Genomic DNA, 17,707 nt, shown 5'->3' on the forward strand with positions numbered 1-17,707 from the left:
AGAGATATGGGGTACATGCCTGTTTATTTACGTCACCTCCCGCACTATATGCTCATATTGGATCCAACTTAAGTGCACATTCTTGTCGTACATGCCTTATTATGTTTCTGACTCGTAGGTGACTAGCGATTTATCGCCCGGCTATTATAAGAGAATAGAATCGAGCATAATTATATTTCACCCAATCTTGTTGTACAAACCCTTTTCAATGGTTCCGACTTATGTGCAGTATATCGCCGTATAAGTCATAGTAGTGACTCCGACTAGATTGAGTTTGAGCTATGAATTCAGCCGTACAGACTACCACAGGAGTTCCGGCTAACATATCACAATTCTATGAAATTATTCTTACCTGAATTGTTTACTCTATTATATCTTGGCATGGCATTTATACCTATGAATATGATTATGTGAAACATGAACTGAATTGATATGGTTTCATATATATATATATATATATATATATATATATATGTATATGCTTATATCTTGATTCTGGGAAAATTATACATGTTTTACAGCGAAGGGTTAGTATATTGATAAATGAAATGATTTTGTAAAATATTTGTTTTTGCCCACTCACGTTTTCTATTTTGCGCCCCTCCAGGTTTTAAGTAAGTTGTTGGTGGCTCGAGGACGTTGGATGTTCTGACTATTCTATATTATAGTAGGACATTCCTGGTACTGTGTAACTAGTACTTGTCCTATTGGACTGCACCTAGACTTATTATGCTCTGATTAAGTGAGTTTACGGTTGTAACTAACTCCTATCACTTCTTATTAGTAGTGTACTCCCTAAATGTAGTTTTTAATTATTCGTATATTTTCTATCTTTATCGCTTCCGCACTGTGCACATGGCTACGTCACTCTCACATGATGGCCAGCATGCCTTGGCCTCGGTCGGGGTGTGTCATTTATATTATTTTCAATCCTATCTTCTCTTAACGTACTAAAAGAAAAGCTTATTTTGGTACACTTGATTTTGAGGGATTTAAAATTATATTAAACTATTTATTTTAGAAAGAAAATATCTTAAATCGTAGATAATTATTGTTAAATTGTAGCATTATTGTCACATCCCGACCTGGGCCCTTACCACATCCCAGACTCAACTCCCACCGTAACACGATATTGTCCGCTTTGGGCCCCGACCATGCCTCACAGTTTTGTTTCTGGGAACTCACACGAGAACTTCCCACTGGGTCACTCATCATGGGATTGCTCTCGCGCGCTACTCGCTTAATTTCGGAGTTCCGATGGAACCCGAAACTAGTGAGTCCCCAAAAGGCCTCGTGCTAAATAGAGATGAGAATATACATATAAAGCTTACAGGATCCACTCTCCTGTGTGATGTGGGATGTCACAATTATTGTGAAGATAATTTTGAATCTAACCAACCTTTTTTTTTTTTTACAATTATCTCTAACGGAGAAGAGTGTAATCAAAAGGCTAGATTATAGGAAATTTGTTACAATATAATGCGCATATAGCATCAAAATTATGATAAATAAAAAAAGTTTAATCAAATCACTAAAAGACATGGATTTTCGATTTAGAAAATTCAAAACTGAGGCGCCTATATCAAAAGATCCATTTTTGAAATTCAACGTGTATTCAATCATGATTTTAAGATAGTTTATTAAAATCCTTATACATATGGGTGTATTTGATTAGGATTTTAAAGAAGTTTATAACTTCAATAAGAATTTGTTTTTAACAAATTTGGAAATGTTGAAGAATTAGAGGAAATTAGAGAGATTTTGTAGTATATTTTAAACATTCACAAATCTCACATTTTCCCATGAGATTTCGAAGAAATTGAATCAAAATTTTACATGAAATTTCTAAAAATCAATTAAACTCCATAAAAATCCATGGATTTATAAATCTATTAAAATCTCTCAAATTCCTAATTGAATACACCCCCTTAATATTAAAATTGAAGTTTATTTTTTTTTAATTTTTTTTATCACAAATAGCTTCTAAAATAATTCTTAAAATTGATAATATATGAAAATGAGTGTCGAAAATCTATGCACCATTTGCTTTATAATTGTGGGAAAACTTCTGTTACATCCTACCGTGGCACATAATTGGGCTTCACAAATCTAATTAAACATTATCATTGAGATTAAAAATATTTAAATACTAAAAACAAATTTTATTTTTAAAAATGTGTAATTTTTCTTAGACATTGTTGTGTTAGTTGAAATGCAAGTTAAACAAGTGATCAGTCCTCCTTACATTTATAATGTACAATGCAAAGTAATTCCTATTTTCACGAGAGCAGTATGTTTGAGGATATCTCTACATATTAATTTCTAATTTTCTTGAGTTTTTGCAGGTTTATAATTTTACTTGCTATAATAATGTAACTTTATGAGTTTATTTAGATGGCATTCTAGCCAATCATGGGATAATTTAGCAGAAAATTTAGCGAAAGATCTTTTTGTTTATTCCAATCACGCGCACTATGCACGATTTACAATTTTGTATTCGATTTTAGACGTTTTTATTTGACTGATATTTCGACCTTGTCCATATAATTACCTTTTGAACAATGAGTAATTGAGCATTGCCAATCTTTTGATAACTATGAACTTGTGTATATAAATCTAGCTTCTATAAACTTTGTTTCTTGTATGTATATATTTTTATAACATTTTAAACACCACCAGCATCGCAAAACTAAAAAGGATACGAATACCAATGCGTCCTAATCTCCTATCGGCAAGCGTCATTTGAACTTGAACACAGAGCAGGATCAACATATTTCATGGGGATGTCCCTGTTCCATAATACTATAATCTATACTGGCTATTAATAGAACTTGTTTGTTAACTAAGATTTCAGGAAATTACCATTTTAACCTCTCACCAAAATTGAACAAAAATTAAAAATATGTGCAATTTAGTAGTTAGATGCAACAAAAATTTTGATGTTTTTTTACACCAACCTCACAACCATGTAAACATAGCATGCCCTATTTAAATAACAAATAAAAAAAGAGGGTGTGCCATCCACACACTATTTTTAACTTCTCACACACCCTTCGTTAATTTTTGTCATTTGATATTCTTCAATTCATCCGATCAGATGACCAAAAATTAAAAAGGTGCGTGAGAAGTAAAAATGAGCGTGTGCATATCACACCCCTAAAACAAATACGCCCACATTTGAAGAAACTGCCCATCATTGTGCCACATTTCATAACTTTTACTTTAAAACTAATCACACTTCTTAATGAAAAAAATAAAAAATGAAACGAAATTATTCACACACATTTGTGAGTGTATGTGCTAGTGTCTATAAATTAAGCTTTAAACCTTCTGCTACTTTATCATTGTTCTTTGTCATTGCCATATCAAGTTGTAAGTGTTGTTACTCTGCCTTCCTCACATTCTCTTCCAGTGCTTCCCACAGTTTTGGGTCGTCGAAATCTTTAACAACGAAAGAGGCTCCGGCACTAATCAACGCTTCCTCGGGATTCCTTGTGCCTCAACCCACTACCGGCATTCCGGTTGATACTCCAGCTTTCACTCCTGAAACAGAATAACCAAAAATAGAACAAAGATTGGTGCAAGGTATGCCAAAATTTAACTGGAGATCAAATGCTATTGTTAATGGCAAGGCACAAAGTTCTGAGAGCTAAACCTCAAAGATGAAAGCATGCTTATTTGACAGTTTAAGCGTTTCAGGCGCCGTCAAGTAAGGGTCAGGAAATGGTTTTGCTCGAACGCATTCCCTGTTGAAATTTATTTGGTTTATTTAAGAAATTAATTAGAGATTTGATTTGATTTTGTAGTTGGGTATTTTTGGCATTTAAGCATTAGGGTTTCTTAGGTTTATTGCTCTATAAATAGAGCTTGTAATTTAGTTTGAGGATCAAGTTATTCACAATGTAGTCTCTTAAGGTTTTGTAGCCGTTCCGGCATTCTCGGTTGTTTAATAATATTCTTATTTTTTGTTAATCTCATTCGTTGCGCACTCTGATATTCAACTTGGTATCAGAGCGGGTTCGATCCTTTGGATCCAATCTGCTCTTGTATGGTATCAGTTTGTTTTGTCAGTTTTTGTTCTTTTGGTTTAGTTTTGGTCTCAATTACGCTGTCGCTTCCGCTTCGGTCTGTGTCCTTTGTTCTTCTGGGTCACTTTGTTTATGTTCCTTTTTTTGTCTTTGGAAATTCGGTATTGATAGTCATAGTAGTCTGAAAAAAAAAAGGCTTGATTGTTTTTTTGGAGGCCCACACGGGGATGAAAGAAATATTAGGGTCGTTTTGTTTCTTCTCTCTCTAGGTTGTTCCTTGGATCTTGAATTTTTTGTGGGTTTCAATGTGTCCTTTTCAGGTTGTGAAGTTTGAGGTTGGATCGGGAAAATAGTGGTCGTTTGTTTTTGAGTGGTTTGGTTGTTTTTAAGGCCGCTTGTATTGGGAGGTTTGGTGTTGCTTTCCGTGACGATTGCTCGAGTGTTTGGACTGGTGACTACTCGAGTAACGTTGCGAAAGTTGGATTTTTTGCTTGCTTGTTCAGGTTTGTTCTGGAGTTCGCAATTGGCATTAGCATTGAAATCTTGCACTGGCACTGGCATTGGAATCTTGTACTTGCACCGATGGAATTTCGTATTGAAATTGGCATCGACATCGGCATTGATATTGGTATTGGCATTAGAATTGGTATTGGCATTGGTATTGGCATTAGCACTGGCACTAGCACTGGAATTTGGAGTCTTGCATTCGCATCTGCTTGTTGGCAACCTCATGACGTATACCGCCATGAGTTTGATGGGGGGTGTTGAAATTTATTTGGTTTATTTAAGAAATTAATTAGAGATTTGATTTGATTTTGTAGTTGGGTATTTTTGGCATTTAAGCATTAGGGTTTCTTAGGTTTATTGCTCTATAAATAGAGCTTGTAATTTAGTTTGAGGATCAAGTTATTCACAATGTAGTCTCTTAAGGTTTTGTAGCCGTTCCGGCATTCTCGGTTGTTTAATAATATTCTTATTTTTTGTTAATCTCGTTCGTTGCGCACTCTGATATTTAACTTTCCCCTCCAAGAACAAGAATTTCAAAGAAATCTGTGAGCTTCAACTTTGATAATATTAGCTCGACATTTAGTCTTGAAGCATTTGTTACTGCAGCCCGTCTCAAGCCTTGTTTTTCAATCCGTTGGCGTAAACTATCTAGGCCCTTAACAGGTTCTACCTTTTCAGATACCAATCTGCAACATATCACTCAGTAAATCAAGCTGAGACAAGAGATAGGGTCCTTATATCTGAAAGAAATAATACCACACCTCGATGAGGAAATAGAATTCCCTATTAGTCGAGGAAGATTGTAGTTATACAGTTTAAGATAATTTCCTTCCATCCGCAGAAGAAGTACAACAAATAATACGAAGGCATTATATACCAAAAATGTATTTGATATCAAGCATGCAGTTTCGTGACAAATTTTGAAGTTACCTTCGGAACATGGCTTCAGTGATAGGAACCCCACCATTAAAACCTACCTGTGGTACACCAAAGAGTGAGTCGGAGAAAAATGCTAAGTGTGTTTGTGCATGTGTGTGTGCGCACGGGCGTGTGGATGATAGAGAGAGAGGGAGAAATAAAGAGAGAAGCCTACTTCTTGAAGCATTTCATGGTAAGCATAATAATGCAAGGGATCTGAATCACACAATGTTCCATCAATATCAAATAGAATTGCTTCTAGAGGAGCGACACAAGCTAGATAAGATTTTCTGCCATCACATAATGGAAGGTGATTACTCAATTTTGATGACTATTAACATTTCACAAATTGCATTCACAAAGTACTCTTAATTAAACTATGGATATTATAGGATGCAGAAAATTATCGTAGTGCTAAGAAAGATTATGAGCTTTTGACCTTTTGACCTTTTGTCCTGCTTAGCATTTTCTCGAGTTTAAGCTATACTAAGTTGGCAAAGTAAAGCTGATGACAAGTAACCAGAAGACAAATAACTTTTCTAACTTATCACTGTGACCATAAGGCAAATAGATTTGCGATCAAATTTCCTCTTAGTCCCAAGACCAAAGTCTGAAGGGGTCGAACGCTATGAACGAATAAGAATGAACATATTTGTTAAGGTAGGATAAGGAACGAACTTTTTGAACTGTCCATTATATCAACCATCGATTCTCAAGCCTACCAATTTGAACTCCAAAATAATTTCACATATCATGTCAACCATCGGATATCAAGCACCTTTTAAATGCTTAGACAGACACTGAGACACCATCCCCCAAGCCAAACCACAACAAAGAGGAAAAATAAGGGTTTTAGTTAGACAGTTCAAACACCAGAAAGCTTTGCATTAAAGGTCAACACTAAAAATGTTCATAACTTATGAACAAGGACGGCAAACACTCTTAAATATATAAATTTTGCTCAACCATTATACCTCCATGTAGCATTACGAAAACTCGAACAAACACTGCTTCATGCAACATCGGCAGGAAATTGTGCTTTGCAGAAGAAACTTAGATACGATGCTTCCAGGAGTAAAAATAAATTTAAGAAAGCAAGAAAATAAAAGAAATACCTATCGAGTGGATGATCATTTGACGAATGGGACACCACTGTTAGTGAGGTTGATCTGAATTTAGTGGGGTTCTGTGTGTGATTTGCAGTTTTATAGGGATGGGTTTTGGGAAAGTGGTGAGAACGAAGAAGACGATACGAAGAGCCAGCATAGTATGGAATGTGACATGAGCTCTTTCCACTCTACTATTTTATTTATTTTAAGAAATTAATGAAAATGGTTTGAAAACTTTGAGTTTTAACAATAAGAATAAAATAAAAGGTAAAGTGAATAGTATCATGATTGATTTTTTAGTATAAAAATATGATTTCTCGTTAAAATAAAAGTGTCTGCACTTGTACAAAATAGCATCAATGATAAGCTTAGAATCTTCTTCAACACACATCATTTTAAACTTTGTAAATCTCTAAAATCTAGTGATATTTATATTTTTTGTAAATCTCCTTCAATGATAAGTGTCATGAAGAGCAAGAATAGTACTAAAATCTAGTGATATTTATATTTTTTGTAATAGCATGTTTATAACCAATTTATTCCCACCATCCCGTAAAAAGTCGACAATAGTCATATTTCAAAGGATAGTTATAGTTTAAACCAATTTCCTACATTTACACCAAGAAAATACTTCTTTTACCTTCCACCCCAAATAATTTTTCTTAAAACAATTGTTTTAATTCTATTTATATTTTAAAGGGCGTGGTCAAATAAAAATCCAGAGGAGTTTAAAAAGATTTTTCAAGTGGTGGATTTAATTTATTACGTGGCATAAATCCTAACCGTCGAAAAATTTCAAGGGTTAAGAGGAGAGGGGAGGGAAGGGAATTGTAAGAAAGAAGTCGATAAACCTCCAAAACCCCTCCATCGCTCGGCCAATGCTTTTCCCGAACCAAATACTTGAGAAGCTGAATTCCGCAGGAAAAGGATGAGCAGGGCTTCTACTCTCTTCCAATTGTGGCAGACCCCAAACAGATTGCCGCTCGCAATCTCTAAGATTTCAAAAGGTTTCCCTCTCTCTTTCTCTCTCTCTCAAGCTTTTCTGTGTGATTTGATTCCACTGTACGTGTTGCTTGGTTTGATTTAGCTATGGAATGCTTGCCCTTTGATTTAGTGGACGTTAATTCTTATTTTCTGCAACTCTTTTTGTTGGCATTGCTGTTTGGAAACTCAAGGCTTCATTTTCCATTGGAATCCCAACCACTTGTGCATAACTCTTTGTTTTTCAATCATTCCATTGGTCTCTTAAGTTTTACTTGTCTGAGAAATTAAATTCCATTTGGCTTCGCGGTGTGTGATTACGGTTTTTGGTTTTTAACTTACATGGCCTGTGGCATTTACAAATGATTTGGATCCTAATGCAGGTCCGCACTTGATACCGAGTGCCAGAAGTTATCCAGTACTGTGCTTCTGCAAGGAAATACAAACTAGCACATATGAGGTTGTCAAGGGAAGCTATGTACCTTCACCTGTTGTAAAACCAGTGAGCAAGGCCAAGGTATTTTCTCCTTGGTATCTGTATTTATTTGGTCTCATGGGCACATTTATGATTTAACAGAAAATAAGGATGAATTACTAGCGGCCGAAGCAAAGCAAGAAATGATATGAAATAATAAAATGGTCCGGAAAAGTGAAAAGAATAAAGAAGCAAAGGTTTAACATTATGTAATCATTAATTTGTAGTTTCATGGAAAGTATAACAAGAGGATTCAGTCAGTAATTGGTTGGTTTGCTCTTGTATTCATATTAGAAAGTATATTAGGGCATTACTTCTACTACTACTACTACCTTTTTCTTGTTGGATGATAAAAGTAAGAGAGGTTGGACAGACCCTATGAATAAGTATCTGGGTCTGGTGCAAATTAACGTGAAATTCAGGATTGAAGTATAAATGACCGACTGCAATAATGATATGACCTTCTGGAGCTGTCAACGAGGGAGTTGTTTTGTTGATCAATAACCACCATGAACATTGTGTTTGAAGTTTGGGATTTAGAAGTTTTTGACTGTATAGTGGTATAGGGGCTGGAATTATTGGGTGTGCTGTAGGAAAATGGTAGTAGTAAATGATCGATCTTGTTGACCAATTCACATTGTTTGTCCTGCTAACAGCAGAATTATAAGTACCATGTATACCATATATGGGCATATAGGTTGTATGTGTACCATGTGTACAGAGATACAGGTGGAGGCATGCACTACAATATAGTGGATGTATACCATTGATGGTTGAAATATCCATTTGATTCATTTTTAGAAACAGTAGCTGTATATTGTGCAATGAAGTTAATTGCTGATTATTTGGTGCATTCATATGGTATTAAAACTCAGCGAAGTTGATTTTGACAACTTGAGTAAGTTTGATATCTTAATGGCGTTTATCTTAATGGATTGTTGTCAATTTGGTTACTTGATTCTAATGTGACAGAACTTGAAGCGCATTGTTCTCTCAAGTTTAAATAAGTTTCAAGTTTCTATCAATTTTTTTTTTTTTTTTTCTGGTGCCTACCTTCCTGCAATCCTTTACCATTCATTTCTCTTGAGAATAAAAATAGAAAGAAGTAATGGTGTTACCATGATCCCAATATTGTAATTCTAGGAAAAATCACCTGAAAATATTGAAGATGTTGGTGCATTCCAAAAGCTACCCATGGTGATGCCATCTGTTGACATTCTGTACTCAGCACTAAGGAAGGCTAAGAGGATAACACCAACGAAGGGTACTTGTTATTAGTGTTTATTTTAATTTTTATAACAGTTCTAACAAAAATACATTAGATTGGAATTGTAGGGAACTTGGTTTGTAGGCCCCCTACAACTAGTCTGTTGGCCATGATTTTTGAAATCTTATTTTCAGGTATTGCCAATATTGCAAAGCGAGAGAGAAATAGAGGTGCAAAGCAACTTGATGCATTGATGAAAGTTTGTTCTTAACTGAAGTTTGTCTTTTGATTGTATTTTCTTTTGTACCGTTTTATATGAAAGACTGTTGAATGATGACTGACTAGCTTTCTGTTTCCATCTGCAGGAACTGGCACTTCCGTTGAGAACTTATTTGGAGAATTTTCCAAATAAAAAGTATCTTCACCCTTACGAACGGTCTCTTATTGAATTAACTCTTGGGGATGGAAATTATGAACAGGTACATATTGAGCAAATTATGGCCAATATTCAATGCAGAATAAATCAAGGATGTTATTGCAGTAAAAAGTTAATTGGAACAACTTGTTCATATTCTCATAGTCATGTACTAAAAATATGAGTTAGGTTGTTGTTTTGATGTTTCTTATTATACTAAAATGGAAAAAATGCTTTCTCTCCTTGTCTTTTTGAATGAATTTCAATGGATACCTTTCAAACTAGTTTTCCAATTGTTTCTCCACAAGGACTGAATTATGTGACATTAAGAGAATGCCGACAGGTATTAGACTTTCATCAACTGGTCGGTCTTCAACTTTTTTATTTGATTACAGGTGTTGGGTAAGGTCGATGCTTTGAGGAAGAAGGTTGTGTCGATTGGAAAGGAACATGCATCTCTTTGTGCTAAGGTGGATACAGTTCCCAATTCGAGCTTTCAGTATGGAAATTTATGACCTTTGACTGCCTTCCTTCATATTGTCCATCATGATTGCATACAATGCACTTGGTACTTGGCAGCTTATGCTACTTTCTTCCTTTCTCGGACATCTCCTTAATTTTTTTTTTTATGCTTCATTGTATATTAGTGGTGAAACATTAGTTGAAATTTAAGTGGTATTTTATGTTGTGCGGCATTATTCTTCCATGCCTGTTTCATATTGGCTTCCATGTGCTAACTGCTGAGCATTCGTGAAATTTCTCATCTACTCGTGGTTTATTAGCTTTATGAGGATTACCTGCATCTTCTCTTACCAGAAACACAAACAGTGCATTGTGTAACTACTGTATGGATTTTACTCTACCATATTAGAGGTCGCACTTGGTGCGATGGCAAGTGCCTTCGCCCATGAGCGGTAGGTCTCGGGTTCGAGACTTGGGAGCAGCCTCTCCATAAATGGGGGTAAGGCTAGCCGACATTTACCTCTCCCAGACCCTGCGTAAAGCGGGAGCCTTGTGCACTGGGTACGACCTTTTTATATTAGGGGTGTCCATTTACAGTTTTATCATGGTTGGAATTTCCTATATGTAAAAAGCTAGGGAGATCCTACCCATGATTAAAAAATTAAAATAAAAAACTTGGGAGAATGTATTTTATTGATTCTAGAAGACAATATTTTACAAAGTCTCATATTTTGTGGCAGTCAACAACGAAGAAGGAAGCAGAGGCAAGACTAACTGAGGTCATTTCTATTCTTTAGCCAAAAGAAAAACTCCATTTCAGCGGTGTAGATAGATATTTACTCTGTTACAGTTATATCTACAGGGTATAAAGAAAGTCGAAGAGACATTTAATCGTGAAGGAAAACATGTTGATGATTTGTTACACATAGCCAAGGTGCTTTGATTTCTGAACTTGGTTCTATAGTGGTTCTTGTTTTTTGTTTATTCATTTTTCTTTTCATTCAAACTTAAGGAAGGCACGACATGTATTGTGTATTATGACAGCGTGAGTTTGAATCCTGTCAATGGCTAATTTAACATTTAATCTAACAAAATCTATCGTTTGGCAAAAAAAAAAAAAAAAAAACTATTTAATTGTTTCAAAACACATCGTATCTATCATTTTATAGATATGGTGTGTCTGAGAATCTGATCTTGCATGCAAGACTTTAAATATTCTAAAATTTTTTATGTCAGGCAAAATTTGTATCATTAGGTTTCTTTAAGTTAAATGCACTGTGGAAGAAAAGGGTATTTGTAGTCTATCATTTTAATCACTAAATTCTGTACTGTTTTGAGTTGTCTAAACTTTCATACTAGTTCTCTGAGAAAAAGAAGAAATATAATTCATACTACTTGGTTGCATCATAGTTGTTCAATATAAATTAAAAATGGTTTCTCTGTGGATCCATGCCTTGTTTAGGAATGCATTTTAGAACTTTTAATGGGTTGATTTATGCAACTCTGGTTTGTTGAGTCACAAAGCTTTTTTTTTGCCCTTTCCTTTTGGAATACTGCCTCTTTTAACTATTTATACTTGCAGACTCTGCGAGCAATGCCAGTAGTTGATCTAGAAGCACCGACACTGTGCCTTGTTGGAGCTCCTAATGTCGGGAAGTCATCTTTGGTCCGTATACTCTCTACTGGGAAGCCTGAGGTATGCACAATTTTAATGACAAATATGATTTTCCTTGTATGGAGGATGTATGAAAGTCTTATTTTTCAATTATTGTTACTATCAAATATTATCGTCTTTATCTCACCTTTCTCCTTATTTTAATTTAAGATCTGCAACTACCCGTTCACAACAAGAGGAATACTAATGGGTCATATTATTTCAAGCCATCAGACTTTTCAGGTCGGTCAATTTCTACAATATTTAGAATGAACATATATTTTTTATTTTCAATATTAATTTAAGTTGACTACAGGTGACAGACACTCCTGGCCTGCTGAAGAGATGTGATGGTAAGTGACTGGCATTTGCTAGTTGTATGTATCTTATAGAGTGGTTATGTTTAACTGTTGCACTCATTGATCCAATATGCAGAATGTCGATGTTAAATACCAAAATTTAGTCTAGTTGGTTGATACATAGTCCATTATGAAAACACAAGTAATATGGTACATTGCTGAATGAACTGTTCTGAATGACCATTGCTTACTTGTTTGAGTAAATGGAGCTTGGTTTAGAGGCCGATCAAATATATAAGGTCTGTAGGATTTTGGTTCAAATATGACTATGAGGATAATCCAACAATAGGGAAACCAATTTCTTTTCTTTTTACTTTGCTTGCATCTAATTTTCATTATAACAATCCAAATTTATGCAATCACTCAATTCATTTTCTCTCAAAGTTAACCCTTTCTGGCGAACTTGAAATGAGCTTGTTCCGAACTGTCTCATTTCAATTTTGTATATATTAATTTGTATATGAAAACTTAGAAACTTGTGCTTCTAATGCAAATCCTTTATGGACCATATATATATGATATATTAAGGGAAGTTTTTTTTGGCTTAATGTTTAGCATAAAAGTTTGTCTCCCCACTAGATAGGCTTTTGGATCATATAAAAAGTTGGAAACTGGTAATGCATACTACTATATTTGACGCTGCATCGGAGGAAAGGTGTACTTATGGAAGTTCATGTCACTGTTATCGTACTCCGTTTAAAGCACCACTTGGAAGTTCATGTCACTGTTATCGTACCTGCATATATATATATATGCAAGTACTGTCCTGTGTATGCCCTGTTTTCCTTTCCATTAAGGTTCTTTAGTTTTCAGTATAATGACATAGGTTAGTTGGGTTTGGTAAGAAGAAAATGTTTCTTCACCACTCAATGAACAATTTTTCAGTTGCATGACTGATTGTGGTCAAGATATGATAAGTTTTTTATTTTCATCTTGTCTGTGGTTGTGGTTAGTGCTTATATTTTTGTTGCTCGATTGGTTTGTCATTTTTTTTAATTGTGTGCTTCAGAGGACAGAAATAATTTGGAAAAATTGACACTTGCTGTCCTCTCACATTTACCGACCGCAATTCTCTATGTCCATGATCTCTCTGGGGAATGCGGGACCTCACCTTCTGACCAGGTATTATGTGGTTTTACATACTATTTCTGGATTCAATACAAGACGTGAAACATAGTTTTAATGGCATTGAATTGAATTTAAATAAAATGAAGGGATTCTTACAGCTCACAACAGATTAATTCATGGGTTTTCTATGACGACCGTGCAGTTTGTCATATACAAGGAAATAAAGGAGAGGTTTGGTGAGCATCTGTGGCTTGATGTTGTGTCCAAATGTGATCTGTTGCAAAAGTCTCCAGTGCTATTTGCCACCGATAATGGTGATGATTCTGATCTTAAGCTGGAAAGGTACCGGAAGTTGGGTCCCGATGGAGCTATCCATGTGTCAGTGATGAATGAAGTAGGGCTCGCCGAGGTAATCTTTATATCATAAGTTCACTCTCCAAATATACTGTTCATCGTTCAAACCTTGAGCTCGGTTGTTTTTCAATTTTAATGAACTTGCACGGCGTTTGTAGTTTTGAACAAATTAAACCGGAAACAAAAGTATTTTCTTGTCAACTAACAATTCACGCTTGGATTTTTGCAACTGCAGTTGAAGAGTCGAGTGCAGGAGATGCTGGATTCTCAGATGACAAGGATCCAGGTTCAAGAAGGCAACAAACAAAAGCTTGAAGTTTGTTGAGAACTTGAGAGAGCATTTTCTGAAGTTCAAAAGAGAAACCAATTGTGAGTACGCTGCAAGTGCTTGTATATAACACACACTGCTGACTTCTCACATTTTTTGGTCTACTTGTCATCGTGGCCATCCAAGATGATTCGGAGAAGCTGAGTTAATTGCCTTAAATATGTAAGAATGGAGTACTGAAAACAGTCCGCATTTTCTTGGACAACTAACTTATCTTCTACGTATGTGCTAAATTACAAGTTAGTCTCGCCAGCTAAAGTGTTTTAACTCCTGCTTATAATTGTCCGAATTGGGTTTTCCTTGCGAGGAAATATAGTTGGAGGACGATGTTGCAGTAAAAAATTTGCTCTCACAATGCTGAATGCATACATTTAAGCTTGGTTCTCTATGCTTGAGAGTGTTCTTTTCATTGTATATATGAAAACGTACTCTGTTTATAAACTCGGTTGAGACTCGAGCCCTAGCTTGTTACAGCTAAACTTTGTTTTCCTCTTTTCCTGTTCCAGTAGGTGCATTTCCTCTACTGTTATCAATGGACTCCCTTTTGCTCAACCAAACAACCAATTAATTTGAAAGCAAACAACTCCTGAGGTTGCTTGTGTTATTTAAACATGGAACGATTGATTCTGTCGATGCTGATATCGGATATTGGCTCGATGGGCTGATCATCATCCCCAATTGGAGAAGAGCTCAGAGGATCTCTACTGAATTCATCTGCACAAGAGAATGGAAGTCCATTTGCACAACTTGTCGAAAAAAATGAAGTGAAAAGATTAAAACAGACATCTGAAACGTTAATTGGCGAAGCAAGGGAATCAACTCTCACCGTAAACAGTATATAAGGAAGAAGGGGGAGGGGTGGACATGAAGTTGAGGCCACAGTAAAATCCCAATGCTAATACCACTGTCATCATAGCGTAAGCTGGCACTGCCAATGCCCAATACCTGAAAATAGTACCATAAATTCAAAAGAGCAAACTTGTTGGGAAGTTCTTTTAGAATGACTAAAACTGCTTTTGACAGCGTTTTAAAAGTGCTTGTGGGTTACAAAAGCCTAGTGCTTTCTAGAGGAAGCAATTCAAAGTCAATTTTCAGTTTTTTTTTAACATACAGAAATTTCATTAAAAAGCTAGGCGGCAGTGAAGAACAAACAAGAGGCAGAAGCAAAACAGGATGCTAAGGCCACAGAGAACAGAAAAGTGAAAAAAGACGATAAAGGTGGGCAAGATACAATAAGTTGCAACATGCTAGTAAGACGCCAGCCCCCCAAAACTACTGAACTAGACACTGTTCAACGGTGGACACGGCAAACCATCCCTTAACAGAACATGAACCAAGGTTAACGAAACATCGCTGCACATCCTCCTTTTCTCCATAGATGCAAAAGCACTTCCAAGCGCATTTCAGTAAACACTTGAAACTTTTTTAGACAATTTCATTGTGCTTTCAATGTTGGTGTTCCTAACAAAAGCGCTTATAAAGCACTCACAAAAAGACCCTAATTCCTGATTCATAGGGCAAAATTCTTGTTTCCCAATCCAAATGACTATAAATTTCAGAAACTATGACAAACCATTATCAAAGTTGCAAGTAGCTAATCATCTAATCATTTGGAACAACAAAAGAATGTTATTGACGGAGGACTGAAACTCTTCCACTAAAATACACTGACCAAACTGTTCCCTTTCCCGCCCCATTTCCCGAATCTGATTTAAACACCACTCTAAAATTTCCATAGAGATGACAAAACATGATCAAAGTTCCGATTAGATAATCGTCTAACCCTTTGGAACAACAAAAGAATAGAACAGACGGCGGATAATAATCTTGAACGAAAACTCAAAAAACACATAAGATTGAAAGTGAAAGCAAAAGGGGACAGACCTGCTGGGATAGTAAAAAATCCCAATGGAATGCAACCAAGACTCTGGAACATACGCCCACACCAAGAATATAACTGCTCACACAGCACAGCACAGAATAATACCAAAATTAAATAAATAAATAAGTATAATTAAAAAGAAATAAAAACTGAATTTGTAGAAGAATATTGGGTGGGACCTGTGGCCACAACAGTAGTGATGGAACCAACAAAGCCATAGACTTCAGAAGGCTTGGGGCCATGAAACCCAGAAGCCTTGTCATCTGAATCAACAAATGACACTGTTGCCCTCCTCTTCTTTGATACACTCAGTATTCTTCTGGGGCTGCACACTGAATATGAATCCTCCATTCCTTTCAATTCTTCTTCTTCTGGGTTTCCACCCAAATCATAAACAATTAATCCCAATTATTTTGTTAACAATTTGGGTTCCTTTCTCCTAAATTAGTGATTGAAATCCTGTAAGTGCATAACCGAGATTCATAAATAAGAAGAAGAAAACAAAAACTTGTCTGTCCTCTAAGAATTCAGTTTCCAATTTCAACTACTATAATTGAGAACTCTAACTCAATCACATGTATAAAAAAAAAAAAAAAACCGTAAATGGATTCAAGATACAAGAGAGAGAGGGTACCTGGAATTTGAGAATGTGAAGCCAAACGCGGGTGAGGGGGGTTAGCCGCTAAGCTACGAGTTTTTATGAATTTGGGTTTCAAGAGGGCATGGTGGAACTTTTTTCCTTTTTTTTTTTTAATTTTTTAATTTTTATTTTATTAAAAGATTGAAAGGCTTTAAAACTATTACAATTTACAAGAATTTAGAAGATGAAAAGTATTCGGATGCATGAACAGTGGACTTATAAATTCACTTTTAAAAAAAAAATCCTATAAATTTATGAATTTGGAACACATACAAAATGAGAAAATTTGAATTTAGAACGCATTTAATTAAAAGAAAAAGATTTTATTCAATTTTTTTTTGTCAAAAACAAACTTTATTTATAATCTAATCGAAATGTTTACATCCATAACAAGAATATTAAATAAAAATTCAGGGCCTATCTCATCCCAAATAAATAGACCACCATGTTTGGCAGTAAACAAGGCAACCATGTGAGCAGCCAAGTTGCTCCCCCGCGGCACAAACCCTATTTTGACATCTCCAATATGCTTCACCAAAGAATCAATATCAAACAGAAGACATTCCAAATTAGCATCCACTTCAATCTCCTTGTTAATCATTCGCAATAGCACCTGGGCATCCGATTCAATCTCCACCTTCGTAAATCCTTCGTTTTTGCAAAACACAAGCGCTGCATGAATGGTCTCCACTTCTGCCAAGATTGCCGAATTAAAAGGCCTCTTTCCCTCCCCTCATGCTTTCCGTAAACACCTTGCAAAATCTCGAATCACCCACCCATAACTCCCTAGCCCCGTCTTCGAATTCCATGATCCATCACAATTTACTTTCAAAGTACCAAACTTTGGTTTCCTCCACCTTTCAGTTGCTCCACCATCCTCCCGTGCCCCAATTTCCTTTTAGTTAACCAAAGAATCCCTCACCTCCTTCTCAAATACCCGATGCTCACCCACATGTCTCCTCCATACCTCAATTGCCTCCATTGGATTCCATGTTTTCCCTTGAAACACCACATCATTTATGCACTTCAAATTCTCCACAACCCGAAGACCACGTCCTGGATAATTTCTTCCTACCTTGCCATTCCTTTAATACATGACAGCAAATCCTCCCAACATTCCCTAAAGTCTTGTCCCACCAGAGACAATGAATCAATTTGTAATGGGCAGCAAAACCAGAACACTTTACTAAATACACACCGGAAAAAAAGATGTTCCTCCGTTTCCTCCACAGCGCCAGACACCGCACACCTACCATCCACATTCATACGTCTCCGAAGCAAGTTCCTTCTTACCGCTAGTGAACCGTTGCAACATCTTCA

General features: G+C 35.8%; 3 protein-coding genes across 3 annotated transcripts; 1 reads left to right on the top strand and 2 right to left on the bottom strand.

The window, feature by feature from the left end:
- Nucleotides 1–3,176: 3,176 nt before the first annotated feature.
- LOC126627857 (haloacid dehalogenase-like hydrolase domain-containing protein Sgpp) lies at nt 3,177–6,596 on the bottom strand. Its single transcript, XM_050297442.1, has 6 exons — nt 6,569–6,596; nt 5,629–5,743; nt 5,466–5,512; nt 5,047–5,221; nt 3,656–3,742; nt 3,177–3,543 (listed from the first exon to the last, which is right to left on the bottom strand). Exons 2-6 carry the CDS (start codon nt 5,638–5,640, stop codon nt 3,538–3,540), a joined length of 327 nt encoding a protein of 108 aa, XP_050153399.1. The 5' UTR covers nt 5,641–5,743; nt 6,569–6,596; the 3' UTR covers nt 3,177–3,537.
- Nucleotides 6,597–7,387: 791 nt separating this feature from the next.
- Nucleotides 7,388–14,306, top strand: LOC126627822 (nucleolar GTP-binding protein 1-like). The gene is made up of 14 exons (XM_050297380.1): nt 7,388–7,569; nt 7,927–8,060; nt 9,162–9,282; nt 9,420–9,484; nt 9,591–9,704; nt 10,036–10,110; nt 10,843–10,881; nt 10,965–11,036; nt 11,685–11,798; nt 11,928–11,999; nt 12,073–12,109; nt 13,125–13,237; nt 13,386–13,592; nt 13,773–14,306. Exons 1-14 carry the CDS (start codon nt 7,491–7,493, stop codon nt 13,860–13,862), a joined length of 1,332 nt encoding a protein of 443 aa, XP_050153337.1. The 5' UTR covers nt 7,388–7,490; the 3' UTR covers nt 13,863–14,306.
- On the bottom strand, nt 14,195–16,512 carry LOC126627853 (phosphatidylinositol N-acetylglucosaminyltransferase subunit P-like). Its single transcript, XM_050297435.1, has 5 exons — nt 16,382–16,512; nt 15,927–16,206; nt 15,750–15,822; nt 14,692–14,810; nt 14,195–14,579 (listed from the first exon to the last, which is right to left on the bottom strand). Exons 2-5 carry the CDS (start codon nt 16,096–16,098, stop codon nt 14,467–14,469), a joined length of 477 nt encoding a protein of 158 aa, XP_050153392.1. The 5' UTR covers nt 16,099–16,206; nt 16,382–16,512; the 3' UTR covers nt 14,195–14,466.
- Nucleotides 16,513–17,707: the final 1,195 nt, after the last annotated feature.

This window comes from Malus sylvestris, chromosome 7 (assembly GCF_916048215.2).
Source record: "Malus sylvestris chromosome 7, drMalSylv7.2, whole genome shotgun sequence".
Lineage (NCBI taxonomy): Eukaryota > Viridiplantae > Streptophyta > Magnoliopsida > Rosales > Rosaceae > Malus > Malus sylvestris.